The sequence below is a fragment of the Oryzias latipes genome, chromosome 4 (assembly GCF_002234675.1).
Source record: "Oryzias latipes chromosome 4, ASM223467v1".
Lineage (NCBI taxonomy): Eukaryota > Metazoa > Chordata > Actinopteri > Beloniformes > Adrianichthyidae > Oryzias > Oryzias latipes.
In genome coordinates, this window is record NC_019862.2 from 28187731 (window position 1) to 28208627 (window position 20897).

The window sequence follows — 20897 nt, forward strand, 5'->3', positions numbered from 1 at the left end:
CATGCAGAAATACTTCAGAATCATATTTCTACATAGTATCCTTTAAAATCACATTACAGACTTCAATAAAACATTAAATGTTTCAATTGTTTTTGAGAAGTTTCAGTTCCAGCTTTTGACCCAAAGCAGCCGACAAAACAAAAGGAAACTTTAGAAAGTGAGTTTGTTTCAAACGTCATCCATAAAACTACGTCCACCGAGTTTCAAACATTCTAAAACACAAAATACATCACGAATAATCAGAGCATGACTCTGTTTTCTGTTTCTGCCTGCATGATACAATCTCTGAAAGAGATGTTCTGTTTTATCTAAACATTAAACTTGAAGCCACTATGGCCACAGATTAGTTTCAGACAGATCATGTAAATATTTGTAATGCTTCCCCCCTCTTAGCGTTTTTAAAACTTCCTTTTCTAAACATAGGAAATAAACAGAGCTGCAGTTTAAGGTTTTTTCGTTCTTTTTTTAGAAAACGGAACATTTTCCCCTTTTTTTCCATCGTTTTGCTGATTTCGCAACAGCTTCCACTCAAACTATCATTTTGAATGTGTCGATTGACAACAGATAATTACAGGTTCTTCACATACAGCAGTGCTGTTAAGTGGCGATCGCGCACAACGACCCTCACCTCGTAGGCCTGTGGAGTGGTCAGGCAGCTCGCCAGCGGGCCGCAGTAACCGGGCAGGGTGGAGGTGAGGGGGGGACCACTGTGTGTCAGAATGGGCTTAAGGTAGCTGAGAAGCTCGTAAGGAAAACAAACATTTGGTTAAAAAATGTTCCATGCGCAGAAGGTTTACAGAGAATTTGAAATGTGTCCTAACAGATTCATATAATAAATCTAATATGTAATACAATGAAGTAGACTACTTTACACAGGTTTTTACTAAAATTACATTATGTTGTTCATCTTTTGGCACATCCAGTCAAGGGTCACCACAGCTAATCATCTTTCAATGATGCGGCGCACAAGTGGTTTGGTAAAGTTTTTTACGCCGAATGCCCTTCCTGACACAACCCTGTATTTTTTCTGGGCTGGGGACCGGCACAGGGAGAGCCATAATAAGGCAGAAGTGAGAAAGGTTTTGCCTAAGGACCCACACAGGATGAAGCTCATTGCGACCTTAAAGCTAAATAATTTAAATAGTTGAGGTTGGCAACAAACATAATATGAATGCTGCAAAAACATGTTCAGATTCCTGCAGAAAATAAACTAAAGAACAAATATTAAGCTGTCTTTATTCAGTCGACAACATTGTATATTGAGATTCATGATTCTATGAGCAGCTGAAAGCCAACAACTGTGTTGTAACTGCAGTGCAGCAGAAAAGATGAGTTTCTCTGCTTTTGGGCCGTGATTAGAATTTTCTGGCTGCGGAGACTCAGAGTTTATGTGCAGATGGAAACAGAGGGCTGCTTCAAGCTCAGCTGTCCCGAAATAAAGTCATGTGTCATGACTGTGTCAGCTGCGGCTAAACAGAAAACTATATCTTAACAGGGAGGGAAGTTTCCGAGTCCAACTGCAGCTGCTCCAATTTGAAGCTGCAGAAGTGCTGAGGTGGAGCGGCCGTAAAGTCTGCAGACATTTTCCAGATGAGCATTTGGATTTAAACCTCAAACAAAAAAAGATGCTACACATCTGTGACCACTCTGACTGGACACTAGATCCAATTCGAGCGGCAAATAGAATAGAGATCGACCTTTAGGTTTCAAACAGACACAGAAATGAGTCCATCCATGCTGCAGAACAGACAAAAGGATACTTGTGGTCAAAGTTGTACCAAAACCTGAAGAGCCATGCGCTCTCCTGCTTGGTTTTACTCTGTCCATCCCCCTGAGAGCCTTCCTGGAGAAAAGCAGGAAAAGTACAACATTTTTATTTTACAAAATCATAAACGGGAAATAAACCATCATTTCAAACTCATGTTATTGATTAAAAAAAGGTTGTGTATTTTCTCAAATGTTTAAAACAATCATCTTGATTTTAGAATTGGCTAATAATGGAGCCGGTTAGGTTGACCTACCAGACACATTTTGCTTTATCTGGTTTGAAATTTTTCATAAATGTAACTTGAAAAATCGAGAGAGAAAAAACAGAGGAAAACCCGAAATGGCAGCCATCTTTAAAGATGGTGGCCATACGCTCAATTGTTAAAAATATATTGGATTTCTTTTTGTACCAATCTGAACAATATGGGCTGTTCAATCAAAATCATTGAGTTGTCTTACTTACGAGCAAGAAAATGAGTTGGGAAAATAGCTAATATTCTATTACAAAAATTCATTCTTTAGTGTGCCAAAGGCAATATGTTATCATATATATTAATATTGTTTACTAGAAAAAGGCTTAAGAATAGCATGGTATGAAAATCTTAGATTTTCTTGTGGCAAAATGTGGCGCTTGTACCACAAAATACACAATTATTTTAATAACCTGCTCCACTATAGGAGATAATGATGGAGAGTCACATTATTACAGGAGAAAGGTCAATACAATAAATCAGCAATTACAGCACTAAATACATTTTAAATCACTCTCCACTGCATTTCCACTCAGCAGTGATGTACAACCACAGGGTAACTTATCAGTTCAAGCAATTTCTGTGCTTTAGAGCTGAAAAACAGAGCAATGCTCCATCAAACGTTTCCACATTTTGTGTGTGAACCGTGTCTAAAATGGGACCGTTTAATCACGTTTAATGCAAGAGAACACCAGAGGAGAAGACAATGGACGTTGCGTCCCAGAGTTCTGACATCTCATTTAAACAAACGTCCAACAAGCATCCAGACAGACAGGATCTGAAGCTTGAGGCAATCTGTCACAGCCGCCTCACAGTGGAGGATGTGTCGCAGCACCGCATGATGAAGACAAGTCCTCTTCACAGTTAGAGCTCAGAAATGATGAAAACAACAACTCTGGAGTTGTATTTACATGTGTTTAGGCTTTAAAATGCACCAACACGAAACAGCTGAACACGTTCAAACGTTGGAAACGTCTCGAGTAGGAAACTCACCCCCTGCAGGACCTGGAAACTGTCTGCAGAAGGCTGCAGGTCTTGGTCTGGATCCACTCCAACTCTGCAACAATATGGAGATTAGAAAAAATAAAAACCAATTGGAACACTAAAAGGGTTCACATTTTGCTGGGAAAAAAACAAAAATTTGGGAGGTTTGGGTGACTGTCAATCTATAAATATTTAAGAGTCTTGGAAAGAAAAGCCACCCTCTAAAAAAAAATAAAAGGCAACAGGAGGAAGGAAGCGTTTCTGAGAATTCCCAGAGCCTCCAAACCGGAGATGGGGGGGGGGGGGGGGGGGTGTACTTCTGAGTGCTTAAGCAGAACCAGCTTTAACCCTTCAATTTGAAACGTCACAAAAAAGGTGTCATGGCAAAAGAATGGCATTTAAGAAATAATCAATAGAAAATATGAGCAGCTCCGCCCCCCTTCCCTTCCCTGTTGCAAGCAGCTTGTAGCCACCCTGGTTTTCAAAAGGCTTTTTTTTTTCCATCTGATTTAGCATGATTTAAATAAAGAAATACTCCGAAATACGATTTGTCCTCAATCATGAGAAAAATGCTACTAGAACGTAAAAAAAACAAAATTACCAAGAACACAATTTTCATTGGAGTAAGTCTTTTCAACAGGCTTCAAAGAAAAAGGAAGAAGCATGAATGATTAGAAAATACTTGAAAATATTCAAGGGACCCCTCAAAAACGAGATGTTGCATCTCAAGGGACTAATCCTCCCTTTGCTCAATCAATGCTTCTTTTAAATAAATAACTTGAAGGTTTTGAAACTGAAAGAAACTTTTCAAAATCATCCACACTGGTCCCATCAGGCATTACATTTCTAATGTAAAGAAATGTCCTCATGGTGGCTCTGCAGACACGCGTGAGGCAAACTTTACCAAAACGTGTTGAGTTTCAGCTGGAATAAGCAGGGTTAACAGAAAAATAGCCCCAATTAAAAATGACACCCTCCTTTAATGTGGTGAAAAACATTCACTCAGAGGCTTAAAGCATGACTGAACCATGGTGAGGACCAAAGAGCAAAACGTGAACTTCATTCAAGGACAAATCCCCGCCGCTTGCTTGTCTTACATTCACATCCACATCCTGCATGGAGGCTTAAACCTCTGCATCCCCCTTTTTTTTCTCCTCATTCCTGCTTCCTAAATTCACCGTCTTTGCAGATGACATAAATGCTTTCAAGTCAAGAACATCTGCACAGGTCTGCTGCAAAAAGCACATAAGATCATCCAACCAACTGTGAGGCCTTTATTTTGATAAAGCATTTCTTTATCTTCTTGTAAGTAATTCTGAGTTTTTCTCATGATGTTGGATTTTAGAGCCCTGGACTTTAAAAAATAAAATTGTTCCATCAAATGAGCATTTTGTGCACATAAGTTTGCATTTTGTGTGCACAAAATAATAACATCGGTTTAGAGTTGTATTATGCTTTTCCAGACGGTCAAAGTGCTTACAGTTATAATTCATTCACTCCAAATTCATACTAGTGAGAGTCGAACCACTGATCCTTTGATTACTGGATAACCCCCCTCTCAAAATAGATGAACTATGCGCTGCATGGCTGCTGTCTTTTTTGTCACTTTGTAGTTTAGTAACAGTTTTTAAACCCAGCTTTCAGTTAAAAACAACAGTCGAGTATTTAATTTACCAAATGCATAAAAGCATATTTACAATATTAAAACATAGGGATTTGTCTCTTGCTGTAAACTATAGAGTTGTAAAAGTTAGTATGTAAATTGTTTAGCAAATGATAGAGATGCTAACCTGTGTGCACAAAAATAGTAATTTGGGGGAACAATTTATTTATTTTTGAATGTCACGTTCAGGCCTTTGTAGCATTTTGTTGTTTCTTTTCAGCTGCTGAACAACTACACTTCCTGTCTTGACAGCTTCCTCTTTTGATGTTCAAAATAAAAGCATCGAGTTAAAAAACAAGGAGATCTTTTAAAAGTAGTTTTCACTTTACCTGGAACAAAACCTAACCTTTAAGAATGAGGGGCAAGGCGGAATTCGTCAGGCGCAAACCTTAGCTTACATCTGACATTTTGGAGCGTCTGCCGAGTGTGTGGTTATCTTTAGATGTTTCCACAAATGTCGTACACAGGAACAAGGTCACGGACAGACAAATTCACTTTGTGAGGCCTGCCAGAGCAGCTCAGACATCAGAGAAGCTCAGAGGATTGAAGCTGAAGGTCATCTTCAGGAGAAAAAAAAAACCTCCAAAACGTTATGGATTGTAATTTTACAGCAAATCTTTAACCCAAATTGTGAAAACATTGACTCCTCTCCAATAATCCATCACATATTCCTCCTCAGCAAGGCTGTTGGGCCTTAGAAACCTAAACAAAAGAACCTACATGATTAAAATCGTGGTGCATCAACAGTAGCTCTAAACTAAACGCATTAAAGTAAAGCTTTAATATCTTCTGTACTTAAAGTTGGAGTGAAAAAAAAACCCACAAGCCGTGAGGCTCACAGTGCATCACAAGTCTTTGAAACACATTTATTCCTATCAGAGAAGCTTTCTGGATTAAAAAAAAAGACAAAACAGCATATTCATGTCATTCTGAAGAACGTGATCAGCAGTACACACACAAGGAATGGGAATCAAAGCAGATAAAGTGACCAAAAACGGTGAGTGGCAACAATCCGGGCCAAACATAATCCCCTGCTTTGGGAACATCTACTAATCCTCAATCTGGGCTCTGCAGGTTTAGCAGATGTTCAGACACAGAAATGAAAAATTTTACTGGATGACATAACAAGAGCTCTGGAAAAGACAATTCAAATGCATGTGGGGCCACTTCCACTCATCACTTATTGATTGAATGAGTTTGTTTGCTTGCACTGATCACTAATAAAACTATTTATCTTGTCAATACTTTGATTTCAGTACAGACTTTGAGTGTTATCAGATAACAATCAGCTTCTATACAAAAACCATTTCTTCGCCGTCACGTCAACAGGAAGGAGGTTTTCCATTAGCAGCAAAATGAAAGCAGAAGGATGACAAAAACCGCATATGGACTCCATGTTTTAGCTGCTGGAATTTTGTCACAGCAGCTGTTTTCTGAAGAAACGTGTGTGAATTTGATTGCTGCTCGATTGTTTCGGTGTAAAACGTATCCAATAGTAGTCAAACATTTTTAATTTTTTTAAATATTCATAAACCAATTTTTCTTACCTCTAATGTAAATTTACTAAAGTATTCCCATTTCAATTTATTTTTTACTTTAACCCATTGACGCCTATTGATGCCAAAATGCATTCAATCCTTTTGGCTCCATAATGACCATAATATAGAATCTACTTGCAAAAACAGCATTTTCACATTAATGGAAATAAATTCAGGAGTTGTGTTGAGGCAAGAATTCTTAAAATTAGGTTGATTGCTCAAATCATTTTCATTTTTGCTGTTTTTTTGTTCTTCAATTTTGTCTTTTTAGGAACTACAACCAATTTAGTCAGCAGTTTTAACACAAGAATTAATAGAAATCAGTTTCTGTTTTTTTAAAAGGTTCACATAAATAAAATTAGAAATATTTATAGTTATTTCTCTCAAACCTAAACGTATAAATACTAAAGTGTTTTTTATAGTCAAAACAACATTAATATAAAACCAGTCTTTTTTATATGCAGGGATATTGGGGGTAATCTGAGAATTTGGAGACTTGAGGTCTGAGTCTTTATTTGACAACACTGCTACAGAAACGACAACAGTGCAGCACAAAAAGCTACTTCAAGAATTCAGAAACATCTGTTTTCTTGTCATATTGATAAAGCAATTTACAAACATAAAAAAAGCCATTGGATTATTAAAATTATGGAAGTCAATGTTGGGAGATGTGAGAAAATCCAACTTCACAATAAATGCAATTAAACGCGAATGAATCATTGAGAGAAACTGAAATAAATGGAACGGCACAAAGGTGTGTTCGTCTGTGGCCTGCTTGAGTGTTTCTTCCTTCTTAGATGATGATTCACGGCTCATTCTGACAGTCAATCAAAGCAACAGAAGAGAAGATCTGGGTTTCATGAATGCACACAAACAAGAAAAGCTCGGAATAACTAATGACTCACAGCAGCACGTAAAAAACAAAAAAAACGGATCAGACAGAACTACAAATACCGTCGCTTTTTAAATGATGCAGGTATTAAAGCCCATTCAACTGGAAAGACGACATGTATTTTATCATTGTGCGTTTTGCCTGGCTTGAGGAGGCATTCCTCCTGTTAAGCAGAGCTCAGTCACTCTGCTGCTGTGAAGCAGATAATCGGCTTTATCGTGATAAATAGATGCTCTCGTCATAGTCGGACAGGAAATGAAGCAATGGCCGAGTCTCATTCAGACACTAAATGAAATTACTGTAGCCATACACTGCATGAAGAAGTGAGGGGCAGCAGTAGAGATTTATGGCTCCATCTGCTGGCTGCCTAGCAACCAAAGCAAGATTTAGTCGTGAAGTTGACACACTGAAACTGCTTCAAATCATTTCAGAAAACAACCTTTAGAACTTTTCCACAGCGGATGTTTGGATTCCATTTAGGTTTTTTTGTGCGTGCAGAGCATCAGATCACTCCCTGATTGCACAACAATCATGGTGTGGGTATTAAAAACTTTGATTCCTCAATTTAAGAAAAACTAATGTTTTTGTTTTGGTTTTTATATCAGTGGATTTCCACCCGACATACAGGAAATCTGTTAAAAGGCAACAAAAACACTTGATGATGGCCCCCGTTTATGGAACAGTCTGCCAGAGGACCTGAGAGCTGCAGAGAGCATTGAAGTTTTTAAGAAAAGGCTAAAGACCCCTCTGTTTAACCTGGCTTTCAGCTCATTTTTTTACTACCTTAATTTATTTATTTTGATCTATTAATTTATTTTTATCCATTTATTTATTTTTTTGTTAATCCATTTTGTCTTTTTCATGAACTTGCACTAGATGTGTTATTTTAAATTTACCTTATTTCAATGTTCTATTGTTTATTGCTTTTATCAATATGTTCACTTTTTCATTCTCATTTTTATTTCCGGTGCCTCTTCAGTTGGAACCCTCCCTCTGTGTGGGCTGCTGTTCAGCCGCTGCAGCTCTAGATGGGAAACTGCATCATTGCTTAGCTGTGGTGGAGCGGTCCGCACCTGTGATGCTGCATTTGGCAGGTTATGCAGCTGTTCACGGAGAGGGAGGTTCCAATTATTAGCGTTTCCAACATCTTTTTTTTTTAGTTCAGCGTATTTCTCATCGTCTTTCCCCATCAGTTAGGGGGGGTGGGAGGTGTGAAAGAAGTGTGGGGTTATGTAAATACAGGGAGGGGGGCCCTATTTTGACAAATTTTTTATTTCTGTGCTTGTTTATTTTAATTTTCATGCTTGTTTTTATATTATCTATTTTTTTGTTTTAATGTAAAGCACTTTGTGTTATACCTTTATGTGAAAAGTGCTTTATAAATAAAGGTTGATTTGATTTAAATAGAGATGACAGAACTGCAGGATGTTTCACCCACAATGCTGATGAACAAAGACAATGATTTGAAAGTTGACAATATTTGCTGGACATCAGATTTAGAAATAAAAGTAGCGCTGAACTTGGAATGAAAATCAGGCTGGTATTTTAGACAGCTGCAGATTATCTTTTATCTTCTAACATCAACTCTGTCTTCTTTGAGTATTTATCTAGTTTATCATTTGTGAGTTGAACACCCCATGAGACAGAGATGCTTCAAAGTCCATTTTTGGCTGGTTTTGTGTCAAAGTAAGATTTTTATTGTAAAACAAAAAGTGTAGGAAAAAAAGTAATAAAAGCGTTGTTTTTTTCCTCCCCAACCACAGAGGGGGAAAAAAACATGACAATAGTAGAGAATCATCTTTGACAGACCTGACATTGTGGAGGCTAAATAAACATAATTGAAAAGTTTTCACAAGCGATCTTGTATTGCGATCTTGTGTGTGTGTGTGTATGTGTATATGTGTATATGTGTATATATATATATATATATATATATATATATATATATATATATATATATATATATATATATATATATATATGAAAAACTTATCCAACTTAAATAGATTATTTCAATAGGTAACAAGTAATTGGGTAAAATTTATTCAACCTAGTTTCTTATGTCTATCCAAGTCAATATTGTTTTTACAACTCAAATTTACATATTTATCTAACTAAATGTCATATTACTTCATTTCAATTAAATGTTTTTCCATCTTAATTTATTGTAAGTCTTGAACTCTCATATGTCTAAGTTTGAGGCCGCAGATATTCTCATCTTTATAACATTAAAATGTAAGTTTCAATGTGGATTTGAAATATAATTTAAGCATAGATTTATCATGAATTGACTTTAACTTCTGTTCTTGTTATGACAAGCAGCCAGTAGTGGTGCTAAATAAACTCATCATCCTCTCCCTCTCTCTCACTCATGGTGCAGAAAGAATTAATAATAGTAGAACTAAATAACTCAGCAAAACACAGTAAAACGGCTAAACAACTAAACACATTTGGTCAAAACCCACACTTAAACCCAAATCCGTCCAGACAGGCAAAGGGAATGGTATCCCACAATTCCTTGCACTGCCAATCTAACAGCAGCACCAAAGTTACACCTACTTAATTGAGTTAATTTGAATGAAAGTACAATAAATGTCTGATAACTACGTGTATTTTTAAGTTGACTGAACTCAGATTAATGATTTATCTTTACTGAAGCAAATAATTAAGTTAGATCAAAGTAAAAAGTTTATCTTTCCAACATCCATATGTGGTCTTATCATCCTCTCACAGAGGAAAATTTATTATCTGAGCTTCTTCATCCACTAAATCATCTTCAAATGGACACGCCATGCTGCTTCACCTCTCTGAAAACAAACTAACCTTCAACTAAACCTGCTCAAGACCAGGTTATGTTCAGAGCATGAGTTGCTATAGCAACTTGACCTACCCTGAAACATACCTCCATTTTTGGAACTGATAGCTGAGGTTATCAACTTCCTTAGCCTCAAACTTACCGTGGGAGCTAGCATAACCTGCTTTCTGGAAAACCCCCCTGAAGTACTTGTAGCGGCTCATTACTACTGTTGTTTTATCGTTAATAATCTTGCTAAGGCATGGCTAACAATAGTTATTCGGATGAATGTGAAGTTTACCTTTTTATTTGGACCAGCGTTTCTTTTTGTTGTTTGCACTTTTTTATTTCCTGTATTTTCCCTCGTAACATTTCATTTGTGGAAATTACTTTTTGTATTTCAAAAAATTTCATTTTACTTTTGTTTCATTTTACTGTAATTATCTTTTGGTGTGTAGATTTTTTATTTTTAAAATGTAATGTTTTTTATTTTTTGTCATTGTGATCTTTAATATGTTTTTGCTTTGAGTGATTTTTTGATGCAAAAAAAAACAACCCAGTGGAAACAAAAAGAGAAAAGCAGCTGCAAACAACAACTTTACACTCATCCAAATAACTGTTGTTACCCACGCCTCTTAGCATGATTATTTATACTTGTTGGGTTGAGCAATTTGTTGGTGTGATTTGCATTTCAGGGCCACCGTAGATTTTGCATCTATTCAGGCCTCTGTCAGCAAGAGAAACACGCAGACAGCATTTTGTGTATTTTCGCTACTCCATAGTTTGTTATAAAAATGTAATTGGAACCCGAGCAGAGTTTTAAAGAAGAATGATCACCTGATGTGCAGCCAGGACAGCATGGGCGTGGTTCCACCGCCAAACACCCAAACAGTGAAGAAGACGATGAGCAGCGTGGTGGTGAACATCATCTGCCGGGCGTAGGTGGCGGTGTCTCGAATAGCCAAAGCAAACGCCATCGCCCCGCGCAGACCTGCACAAGAAAAATACAAGAAAAATCCAGCGATCACTGCAGATCTAGTGATGATCTAAAATTGAGACGTGGTTCATCTTGATACCTGCAAACATCATCATGTGCTGGAAGTTTCCTCTGATTTTGACCCTCCGCCCCAGGTTGAGAAAAAAGGAGAGTGGGTAGATGTTCAGAGCTCGTCCAATAAAGATGGCCACCTGAGAGTTGAGTCAAGAGTTTCTGACAAAACAAAGTTTACGCACTCAACACTCCTTTGTAGCAATATTTAAAAACATAAAATAAAAACAGCTCCAAGGTTCTCTCAAAGGATACGAAAGCACCGATGATGAAGATGGGGCTGAAAATGTGATTCTGGAAGGTGAAGAGAGTCAAACCCATGTAGGAGAAGATGAAATTCTCAGCCAGAAAGTGAAGGACCTCAAAGAGCTGCAGGTACAAAATTACATTTGTGTCACGTTTTTATTCCACAAATATTGAGTTTAAAACAGACAGGAGTCCAAATCAGAGACAGAAGCCGCATCTCCACTGATAAAAATCAGTTTCACACATTGATCTACCTTTTTTAAGAAACTAAACAAGACTGTGTGTGGATCCTAAATCAGTCATGTGCTCTTCCCTGCATTTCGTCCTTATAGCTGATCCCCCCCGCCACTCTGAACCGCCATGCAGGAGGGATGTCCTCAGACCGCCCCGATTAAGGTCACAGCAGGCTGATCGCGGCGCCATCTGGCTCCAGCGTTTGGATGGGAGGGGGGAATTCAAGATAAAGGGGCGGCATGAGCGCAGGGCTCAGAGCATACCTGCTTGGTGCGCTTCGTAGACTCCGCTGAGAGGTTGTTGTAGGTGTAGTGGGCCTGTGTGATGCCACAGAACAGCACCGCCACCACCCCTGCGTTACAACAGAACCATACAAAGATAACGTCATCCATGTTTACACGGAAACATTCCAGCTTGAAAAATCCTCCACTCTGATTTTTTCAGAGTGGAGGATTTAGAGTTGCTGCAAGTATTTTTACTGCAACACATTATTGTTTTCTGTAACAAGAAAAGAAAGAGAAAAAAGACATCAAATAAGTAGGAATAATACGCTTCGTTTTTCACTTTTTGCTATAACTAATACTATGGAAAATAAGTACTTAAAATATCGATATTAAATACTACATCATGCCAAATTTAATTTTTGAGCTTACAGCCCCTCACATCCCAAACCTGACTGCAGCTGTACAGTTTAGAGCCAGATGTCAGATCAGATGAGGAAAACAAAGACGTAAATGGATCCATTTGTCTGCAAGTGGATGCATCAGAATGGAGCAGAGGAAGAGAATGTTGCACGCCCGGCATATTTTCTCTCTTAACTCTCTGCAACTCTTTTACAAAACAGATTTTTTTTTGTCTGCTCCTGATTCACAACAATTTTGAATACAAATGTCCTTCCTCACCAGAAAATTCAACAAGAACATGTTAAAGAATACCAAAAATACAATATTCATTAGACTGGTTCTTCAAACTTAAAATAATATTAATAAGCAGTGAAAAAAAAAGGAAAGGGGATGCAATTTGACCAAAACGGACAATTCTGTGCCGCAACTTTGCAAAAGTCTTTTAAGCAGAGAAAATTCAATCATCCTGAGACCCAAGAGACCATAAAATGTTTATGCTCTCACTGAAAATGTGAAATATTTGTCTCACCTGTGAAGCCGCAGGCCTCGGCCAGCAAGAAGGTGCTCCATGACATGAGGAAGAACAGGGCGGTCTCCAGCAGCGGAAAGCAGTGCAGCTTGGTGAATTTGGTGACGTGGAGGCCAGTAATGGTTAAAGAACAACACAAACTTTGTTCTCTGCCTAACTGCAGTTATGACAGCAAACCAACAATTTTAAAGAAACAAACAAATGGCCCATGCTGCAAGCTGAAAGATATGAGAGCAGTGACGACCCCTGTGGTGGCCCCCATCACAAAAGAGCCACTGAAAATACCCAAGAAGACACCCACGGACTTGAAGAAGGCGGCTGCGTCGAAGATGTGTGTGTTTGCACTGCTGGGTTGGTAGGCTACAATAGACCTGAAACACCAAAAACAAAAAAGAGAAAAATCCTAAACGTTTCTGACAGCCAAATTTACAAATAACAAAAATAAATCCTTTAATGACAAGGATCAAACAAATAAATGCAACACTTAAGGTAAAATAAAAATAACTTGCCGAATGTATTTTAGTTTTTGCCTTTTAAAACCGAAATGTCTAATTTGGGAGGTTTTTTTTTTTCTTTTCTTACAAAAGGACAGAAAAATAAAAATAAAATGCAAGGACACTTAGCATCCAGTAGAGGGCGCCAAAGCACCTTCTTAGTGTCAGCAAAAGAAGAGATGAGGAGCACTTGTGTTTACTCACAAACTGGTGCCAAATTCAGCAGGAACTCAAAATGCTGCTGGATTTTGGAGCTATTTACACTGGAAGCCACCAATATGAAAGAATGTGAAACAAACTGGGAAAATACTCCAACAAATGCAAGGTAACCATAAAATAATCTTGAAGAAACGTACTATGATCATCACTTAAATTAAAATTTGGGAATTTTGCACAACACTCAACCACAGTGTGTTTTTTTTCTATCAAATTTGACTCAAGGAAAACAAAAATAACAACCTCCAAAAGTAAAATCTTATCTGAAAAGATAAAAGGGTAGTATTGCTGGAATGTGAACAGGGCATCGTGAGGTTTTGAAGATTTGTGTTTAATTAGTGATGAAATCACAGTCTGCAGGTAACGGGTGAAACGGACCACATGGATGGACTGTTCTGTATCGGCGTGCAGACCTGCTCCTTTCCGGGAAAATTAAATAGGCAGAATTTATTTCTCAATGAAATTTAAACAATTCCTGAATACCTCTGTGTCCAGCAGGGATCCAAAGTTGACCATCCCGGTCACACTTTCTCCCCTCTATTTTGGAAGAGTTTTCAATTCCACTTTGACTTTGCTCCACTTTCTTAAAACCTTGCTCGAGCTACAGTAGGTCCACAAGTTAACTTCACTGTTGGCTGGACTAATTTCTCATTACACTCCTTAAGAAACTTAACAAAGGTACAGATTTTTCTGCTGCTTGTGGAATCCACAGAGCCACATTGTGAGCTCTAACGAACACATGGAGAACACTTGAAACAGAAGAGAGCCTTCCCAAGCAGCCCAAATGACCACAAGAACACAAAGAGTGCTCATTCAGGAAACCATACATTGCAAAATATTTGATACTTGTAAAGTAAAGGGTTTACAGCTGTTTCCACTGCTCTACACCTTTCTCTAAAACAGCACAGTCAAGATTTTTTTTTCTCATTAAGAACTGATATTTAGAAATAGGGAAGATATAATTCAAATTGCTATTCACAATAGAAAAATTTGACTCAATATTAAATTACGTAATATGTAGGTTTATGTTGATTTATGTTCTATAAGGATTTATTAAAATGGGCCAACTTGTATCACGATAATATTTTAATTTTCTTCATATTTCTTTCTAAAAGGAGTCATTTCTAATGATAAACTAATTCTTCTTTCACTGTAATCAAAATTAACTACAACTAGATAAATTAGACCTCAAAAAATGCAAAATATTTGCTCAAAACTAGCAAAAAATAGTATTATTTTGGCTGTAAATTAGTTCTGACAGTTTGCTTTTTAAGCTTACATTCCCTTTATTTTTTCATCTATATTTTATTTATTTATACTTATTGCTTTTATTTATTGTAACGCTACAGTGATTTGTTATATGTTATATGATTTGTTTTTTTGTACTCATTTAACTAGTGATTTTCTACTTGAGATGAGGGTTATTTTCCTATTTTTAGGCTACCTCTATTTGCAGTGATACGACAAAACAGAGCCGGGACTCATTTAAGGTCAAAGGTCATGACTTAACAGTCAGAAAGAGACTTTTGGGCAAAAAAAGATCCATGAAAAGTTCAAGAAGAAAGACGCTGCCGACTGCAAGACATGCCTCACATTTGACACAAACATCTGGATTGTCCCAAAAATATTTAGAAAAAGATTTAGTGAACGGATGAGACAGATGTGGAAGATCTGTTCGAGTGAAACTAAACCAGCAATTCCGAGGGAGCATGGCGGTGGCTGTGTGGTGGTGTGGGATTGCTTTGGTTAAAAACATATTGAAACTCTAAATTCGTCACTATGGAAAATATGTTCATTAAACTAAATCTTTTTTTTAAATCTAAAGATGAATGCAATAAAATGTCAAATCACATCTACATTAAGGGTGGTCAATAATAAAGCTGCAAAAGCTCCATGTGTGTCATAGGAGGGTCTAAGGGCAGGGATGCCCAATTTGTAAGCAAGTGTGTAGGTGTGAAAATGACTAATCATATGAAGTGTTTACTTGTATTTAGTGGGAAAAGCAGAGGTGTGACTTACGAAGAGAGCACAATGGCCACTGCATCGTTCATCACACTTTCTCCAAACAGCAGAGCGTAGAGATCGCCGTCTGCATGGAGATCGTTAAAGATGGCCAGCACCGTCACTACAACACACAAGACAAACACAACCACAGTTTCAGAACCAGACAAAGTGTAAAATCATTCAGCCACTGATGCAAACCCAAACAAAATTTGCATCATCTGAAATTCAACTAGTTCTGCCGTTTTCTTACTTTTGCCTGTGAGAACAAAAAGTTTACGTTGCATCAGTACATTATTTTTTGCAGTGCATAAAGTATTTTAAATCGATTTGATCACGGTTCCTAACCTCTGCACACAAAATGTAACAAAATGCAAAGTAAAAAAAATGTAAAATTCCTGTTTTATTAGCTCATCTTTTGTTTCATGTTTTATGTTTTCCAACTACTGGTAGATTTTTTTTAATCAATTATTATTCCTAAACACATTTTTTGTTGTCTCTGTGCATACCAACTTTATGAATCACAATTATTCCAATTTTAAACTTTTCAATTAAAAACTGCCTTGAGTTTCTTGAAGAATCATTTTCTTTGCTGTTGATCAATGTTTTCTTTGGAGAATCCTCACAGTGAATCACAATCTCATTTTCATACCACAAGAAAACAAAACCATTGTAGGGGGAAAAAAATAAATCCCAACACTAAACTGTGCGGAATACCACTTCTGATTGTAACATGCACATCCGACGTCTACTCAAATCATTGTGTCAATGTATCTCTATCTATTGGTAAGGCTTCTCTTTTATCCAGGATAAGTTGTCTTGAAGTTGGGTCAAGGCTTCATGATGAAAGACAATTAGATAAGAGGTAAAACGTTTCAACCTCAACACACTTTAATCCAGTTAATAACTATTCTAAAGCTGCAACAATATTTCATCATTTTTCATTTCCTTTTAATCAAATGTTTCTTTCATAAATCAAGTTTCCTATGTGTATATTGATAGAATTCCTCTAAATCTGCAATGCAAACTGTTTGATACTTGCAAAGATTGAAACGTTTGTTTGTTTTTTTTAGACGCTCAAGATAGTTTACCAGGTTTGAAGTCATTTCAACTTATCCTTGCTCTACAGCTTTTCTTAAAAAAAAGCACAGTTGAGAATTTATTTGGTCTCATTGGGAGTTAGGATGTAGAAATAAGGAAATTCCTATTAAAACTGAGTCAAAATCCTTCTGCTCCATACTCAATTGACAATATGGAAACTTGATTTAAAACTCAAAAAACTCAAATTGCTTGATGCTTATGGTATGTTCATAAGACATCTAAATGCATTTTATTATACAGAGACGCCACTGGTGCTTATAAGAAGGCCTTAACTGAATAGAAATCTATTAATAAAATGAGTCATTTCCATGTTTTGTCACTGTAATTAAAAAGAACTACAATTAGGTACATAAAAAATACAAAGCATTTGATTAGAACTAACATTCAATTTTAAGTAATTCTATTTAAATGTTAGATTTTTTAGCTTATTTTTCCCTTTTTGACTGCTTGTGTCGGAATTCTTGTTTCTACATTTTGATATATTTTATAACATTGAAGTAAAAATGACTTGCTGCATGGACAAATCCTTTTACAACTTTGTAATGATTTTCTTCATCAGGTTAGTGTTCTTTTCCTGTGTGTCACGTCAGTTTCATAGCCCTAGGTTTCCTCCCTGTTGCTTGTGACACACTATGTGCCGTCATGAGCTTTTCCCTGATCAGGTCAGCGTGCGTCGTACCCGGGTCTGTGGCAGAAATGATGGCACCAAAGAAAAGGCAGTCCGTGTAGTAGAACTTGTCGGTCAGTTGTCCGACCGCTTTCATCAGCGTCACCACGCCGTACATCATGTTCCTGCAGACAGACAACCAGAGGAGAGCCGCAGACTTCGTTAACAAACGTCTGGCTCCTCCTGCTTCATGACCAATAAGACGACTTACCCGATCACAAAGCATGAGATGGCAGTGCCGAGGAACGCATATGTTATTATGGAGCCCAGGTTCCTGAAGAAATTTCTCTGGAGCAAAAAAGAGGGGCAACGTTAGAAACAGTCAGCAGTTACTGCCCGGTTAGCAACTCAAGCATGCAGCTGATGGACCGTCTGCAGAACTAACTTTAGTATAGCAACTACAGCAGCTGAACCCAAAAGCCTCTGGAAGTCATTGTCTGCATTTGTGCAAAGACACGAAAAATGTCGAGTCAGATTTTCTGCAGGAAACGGGCCTTTTCCACCGCGAGACCGAGGAAGAGAAATGTTGAACATGAGCAAGACAGTTTGGTTTATTTGGGCAAATTGATGAAACATCTACACTATTTCTCTTAATGCCGGACAATTTGAAAAACTATTAATTTTTTTTTTTTTTTAAATGGGGAAGGGGAGGGGGGGCTCTTTTTCCTGCTTCCCGAAGACAACCGTTTGACTCAGCAAACTAAATACAATAAATAAAATAAAACTCCGTCCGGATGGACTCTTCCCACAAAAACACCAAAACCTGCAAATCTAGTCTTTTAGAGGCCTTACAAACTTTCAGAGGGAGTTTTCAAACTGCCTCCAAGAAAAAGAAAAAAACAACAACTAGAATTTGATGACAAACCAACCGGCCAGTAACTTCAATACTTCAACCAAACCAGTCTTGTTATTACAAAAAGAAAAATATAATGGAGTAAGTTGAAGACCTATGAGGATATTATGAGGCTTTGGCCTTGATCCACTTGTTACAGAGATCAACATCATTAGACGCCATTTTGTTGCACCTCACCATTTGTACCTAGCACAAACTGCATCTTAAGAAAGTAAAAAGACTCTTGTTCTGAGGAAAAATTGTCTTTTTCCTGTGTTTGCAATAAAATAATCGTATTAAGGAAGTTATTTATTGCGCAAAATAATCTTAGTTTGAGAAAAAATATGTTCTAGTGTCCAGAATTATTTCCTCAAAATAAGAATTCTTGGTGAGAAAAGTGTGCCAGCTTTCTGCCTGGAAGATTTTGTGTCTAAAGCGTTTGGAGTCATTGTTCTGTGGAGGTCAGGTTCTGATGTCGGATGAGTGCCAGGCTGTCAGTTTTCTGCTCAGGTCAGACAGAATGTATCCGATTATACATTGAAGGACCTTCTTTTATGGACTGGAGATCAACCATGCTGGAAAAGATAATCTCCTGTCTCAAAAAGTGAAATAATAAAAAATAAAAAAAAGATACTCCCATGTCAACCCAAGACAAGTATCATAACAGGAAAGTGTTCTTTGACCACTAAATGTCCCTGTGGTTCTTTAAAACCACCACTTTGGGCTTTAAAAGTCTTTGCTTTAGCTGGTGTAACCAAGAGAACAAGACAAGATCATATTTCATTTGTTAACAGTGATGCCTTGGAGGTGAAAAAATAAAACAAAACAGCAAATGGTCATTGCTTACAAGTCCTAAACCTCAGGTCTCAAATCCAAGTAGAACCCATAGTAGAATAAAGAAAAGAAAAAAAAAAACAATCCAACAACTGACACTTAAAAGGCTTCCCCATTGCTATGCAATGGAGAAGCAGCTAAAGCATTCCATCCAACATGTCTTTAAGTGTCATGGCTGAGAAGCAACAGACGGATTCAAACCAGTAAATATCAGCGTCTGAAGACAAACATCTCTGAAAGGGCTTGACTCGCTTCGGCCAGATGACTCCCATTCCGACGCTGAATCTTCAGTTCAGTCTCAGATCTGCCTCAAATAAATATTTTTGTCCCAAGTATACATAAAAAGTTGTTAAATGCAGTAATCATTTAGAATATGGAAATTATATTCAGTCAATAACTGATGATGCTTTTTGGTATTGATCAGTTAAAAACTTTGCAAAAAAAACGTGGGCGGGGGGGACTTGACGCTGGCTACATTGCTGCTGTGGGAGATGTTCCGGTGTACTACACCTGACTGAGGCTCACAAGGTCTTCCACTGATGCAGCATCTGCAAGAGTCGCGCCAGTGAAATGTATGAGAGTTTTTCCTCCCGTGTTAATGCGGCCAGCGAGGTCCTTCTGCATTTCATTGTTTTGTCGTACTAATTACTTTGCTCTCCGGGACTATGTTAAAGCTCTGTGATAGGTTAATATGTCTAAGGCCTTTTAAGTGTCACTTTTTGTATATTGTAACCCTTATCATTTGTGTTATTGTTTATTATTCTGTGAGAACGCTTTGCTATAGAGGTGGATTCTGTTTTTGTTTTTTTGTATTTTGTTTAATAGTTCTGATAGCATTGATTGGTGCGTGAAAAAAGGCACATACTGAAAAACTAGAATAAATGTCAGTTAGATCCAAGAACCATTTGGGTTTTTCATCAAGCTTGAGGCAAACAACACATTTTCTGCAACCTGAGACTTTTCTGTTTGGACGTCACAGATGCAGAGAGATCACAAATGATTACCAATGCTTTGCACCAGGTCCATGTTTACAGAGAACACAGTCCTGATCTGTGACAGATTGACAGTCTAATGGCGTCCTCAAATGCACCTCCAGAAAATGTCACACCAAAAATGACAACACAGCTGAAATAATCTCATTTGAAAAATTAGAAAAAACATCACCAAAGGGGGAAAAAGGTTTAGTTTAGTTCAGTACGTGTAAACTCGGCACTTAAGTCAGCATGTAGAAAATATCCCTTCACTCCAACAGTCAAAAGATTGTTTTTGTTACTATAGAGGAAAGATGTTGGTCCTTAGATAACAAAAACCTTTTTTTTTCTCTTTAACCAACCGTTAAATATGAGAAGAAAATTAGAGAATTGGCCTTTTTGTCATTTCATGATTTTCTTTGTAAATAATCATCTTCATAAAATGTCAAAATTAGTATTTTTCTTTGATTTATTATTTATTATGCTGATATACAACACTTACTGACATGGAAGAACTTGTTTTTAGAAAGTGTATCTAAAAAATATGCAACTTGTCAAAAGAGCAGGTGAATATTCCCACTGTTTGGGAGGGATATTTTCTTAAAACGAGGCCTTTTGTCTGCAGTGAAACTGTCATTGTGTCTCGATTAAAGGGTCAGAAGTTCATCTGGCTAAAAATTAGATCAATCTATTCTAATAAGATTTTTTTGCAGCGCAGTCACTGAGCTGCCCACAAGGAAAATGTACTTCCACCAGATTTAGTAAATGCAGATTTATATGAAATTAAACAAATGTGCTTCATGACTTTAAAAAAGCAGAAACATTGCAGCTGTCAAAAAAAAAAAAAAACTGCCAGCAGAAATGCAAGAGAGGAAATGAAAGACATCTGCAACAGACTTCCCCTCAAAAGTTCCACTTATAGGCAAAAAAAGGATTTTCCAGGCCTGACCAAAGGGTTTGCGATCATCTTTAGATCAATTAATTTTCAGAGCGTTCCTAGTGGTCTTTAAACTATGATTATGCTGATTTTAGCCACAAAAAAACCCCAAACTGTTGTTTTTTCAGGACGTAGTTTCTGTAGAGCGGCAGGAGTTCATTGGAAATTTGCCTCAGAGTAGCGGGACTGCTGGTGTGCAGCAACCCCACCCCCCTTTCCCCTCCCTGTGTTTGTGACCCGCCCAGCATATTTTAATCAAAATCTTTTTCCAACGA

The 20897-nt window shown here is 37.4% G+C and overlaps 1 protein-coding gene across 1 annotated transcript in view; it reads right to left on the reverse strand.

Annotated features, from left to right (window-relative positions):
- Positions 1 to 20897, reverse strand: part of slc9a7 (solute carrier family 9 member A7) — a 32679-nt gene that overhangs the window by 6500 nt on the left and 5282 nt on the right. Inside the window, exons 4-15 of the mRNA XM_020702656.2 lie at positions 17260 to 17336; positions 17061 to 17173; positions 15299 to 15404; positions 12799 to 12940; positions 12570 to 12675; positions 11681 to 11769; positions 11193 to 11306; positions 10966 to 11077; positions 10727 to 10880; positions 3012 to 3075; positions 1761 to 1843; positions 629 to 734 (exon numbers count right to left, since the gene is read on the reverse strand). Coding sequence (XP_020558315.1) covers positions 629 to 734; positions 1761 to 1843; positions 3012 to 3075; positions 10727 to 10880; positions 10966 to 11077; positions 11193 to 11306; positions 11681 to 11769; positions 12570 to 12675; positions 12799 to 12940; positions 15299 to 15404; positions 17061 to 17173; positions 17260 to 17336 — 1266 coding nt within the window. The remainder of the gene's footprint in view (positions 1 to 628; positions 735 to 1760; positions 1844 to 3011; positions 3076 to 10726; positions 10881 to 10965; positions 11078 to 11192; positions 11307 to 11680; positions 11770 to 12569; positions 12676 to 12798; positions 12941 to 15298; positions 15405 to 17060; positions 17174 to 17259; positions 17337 to 20897) is intronic.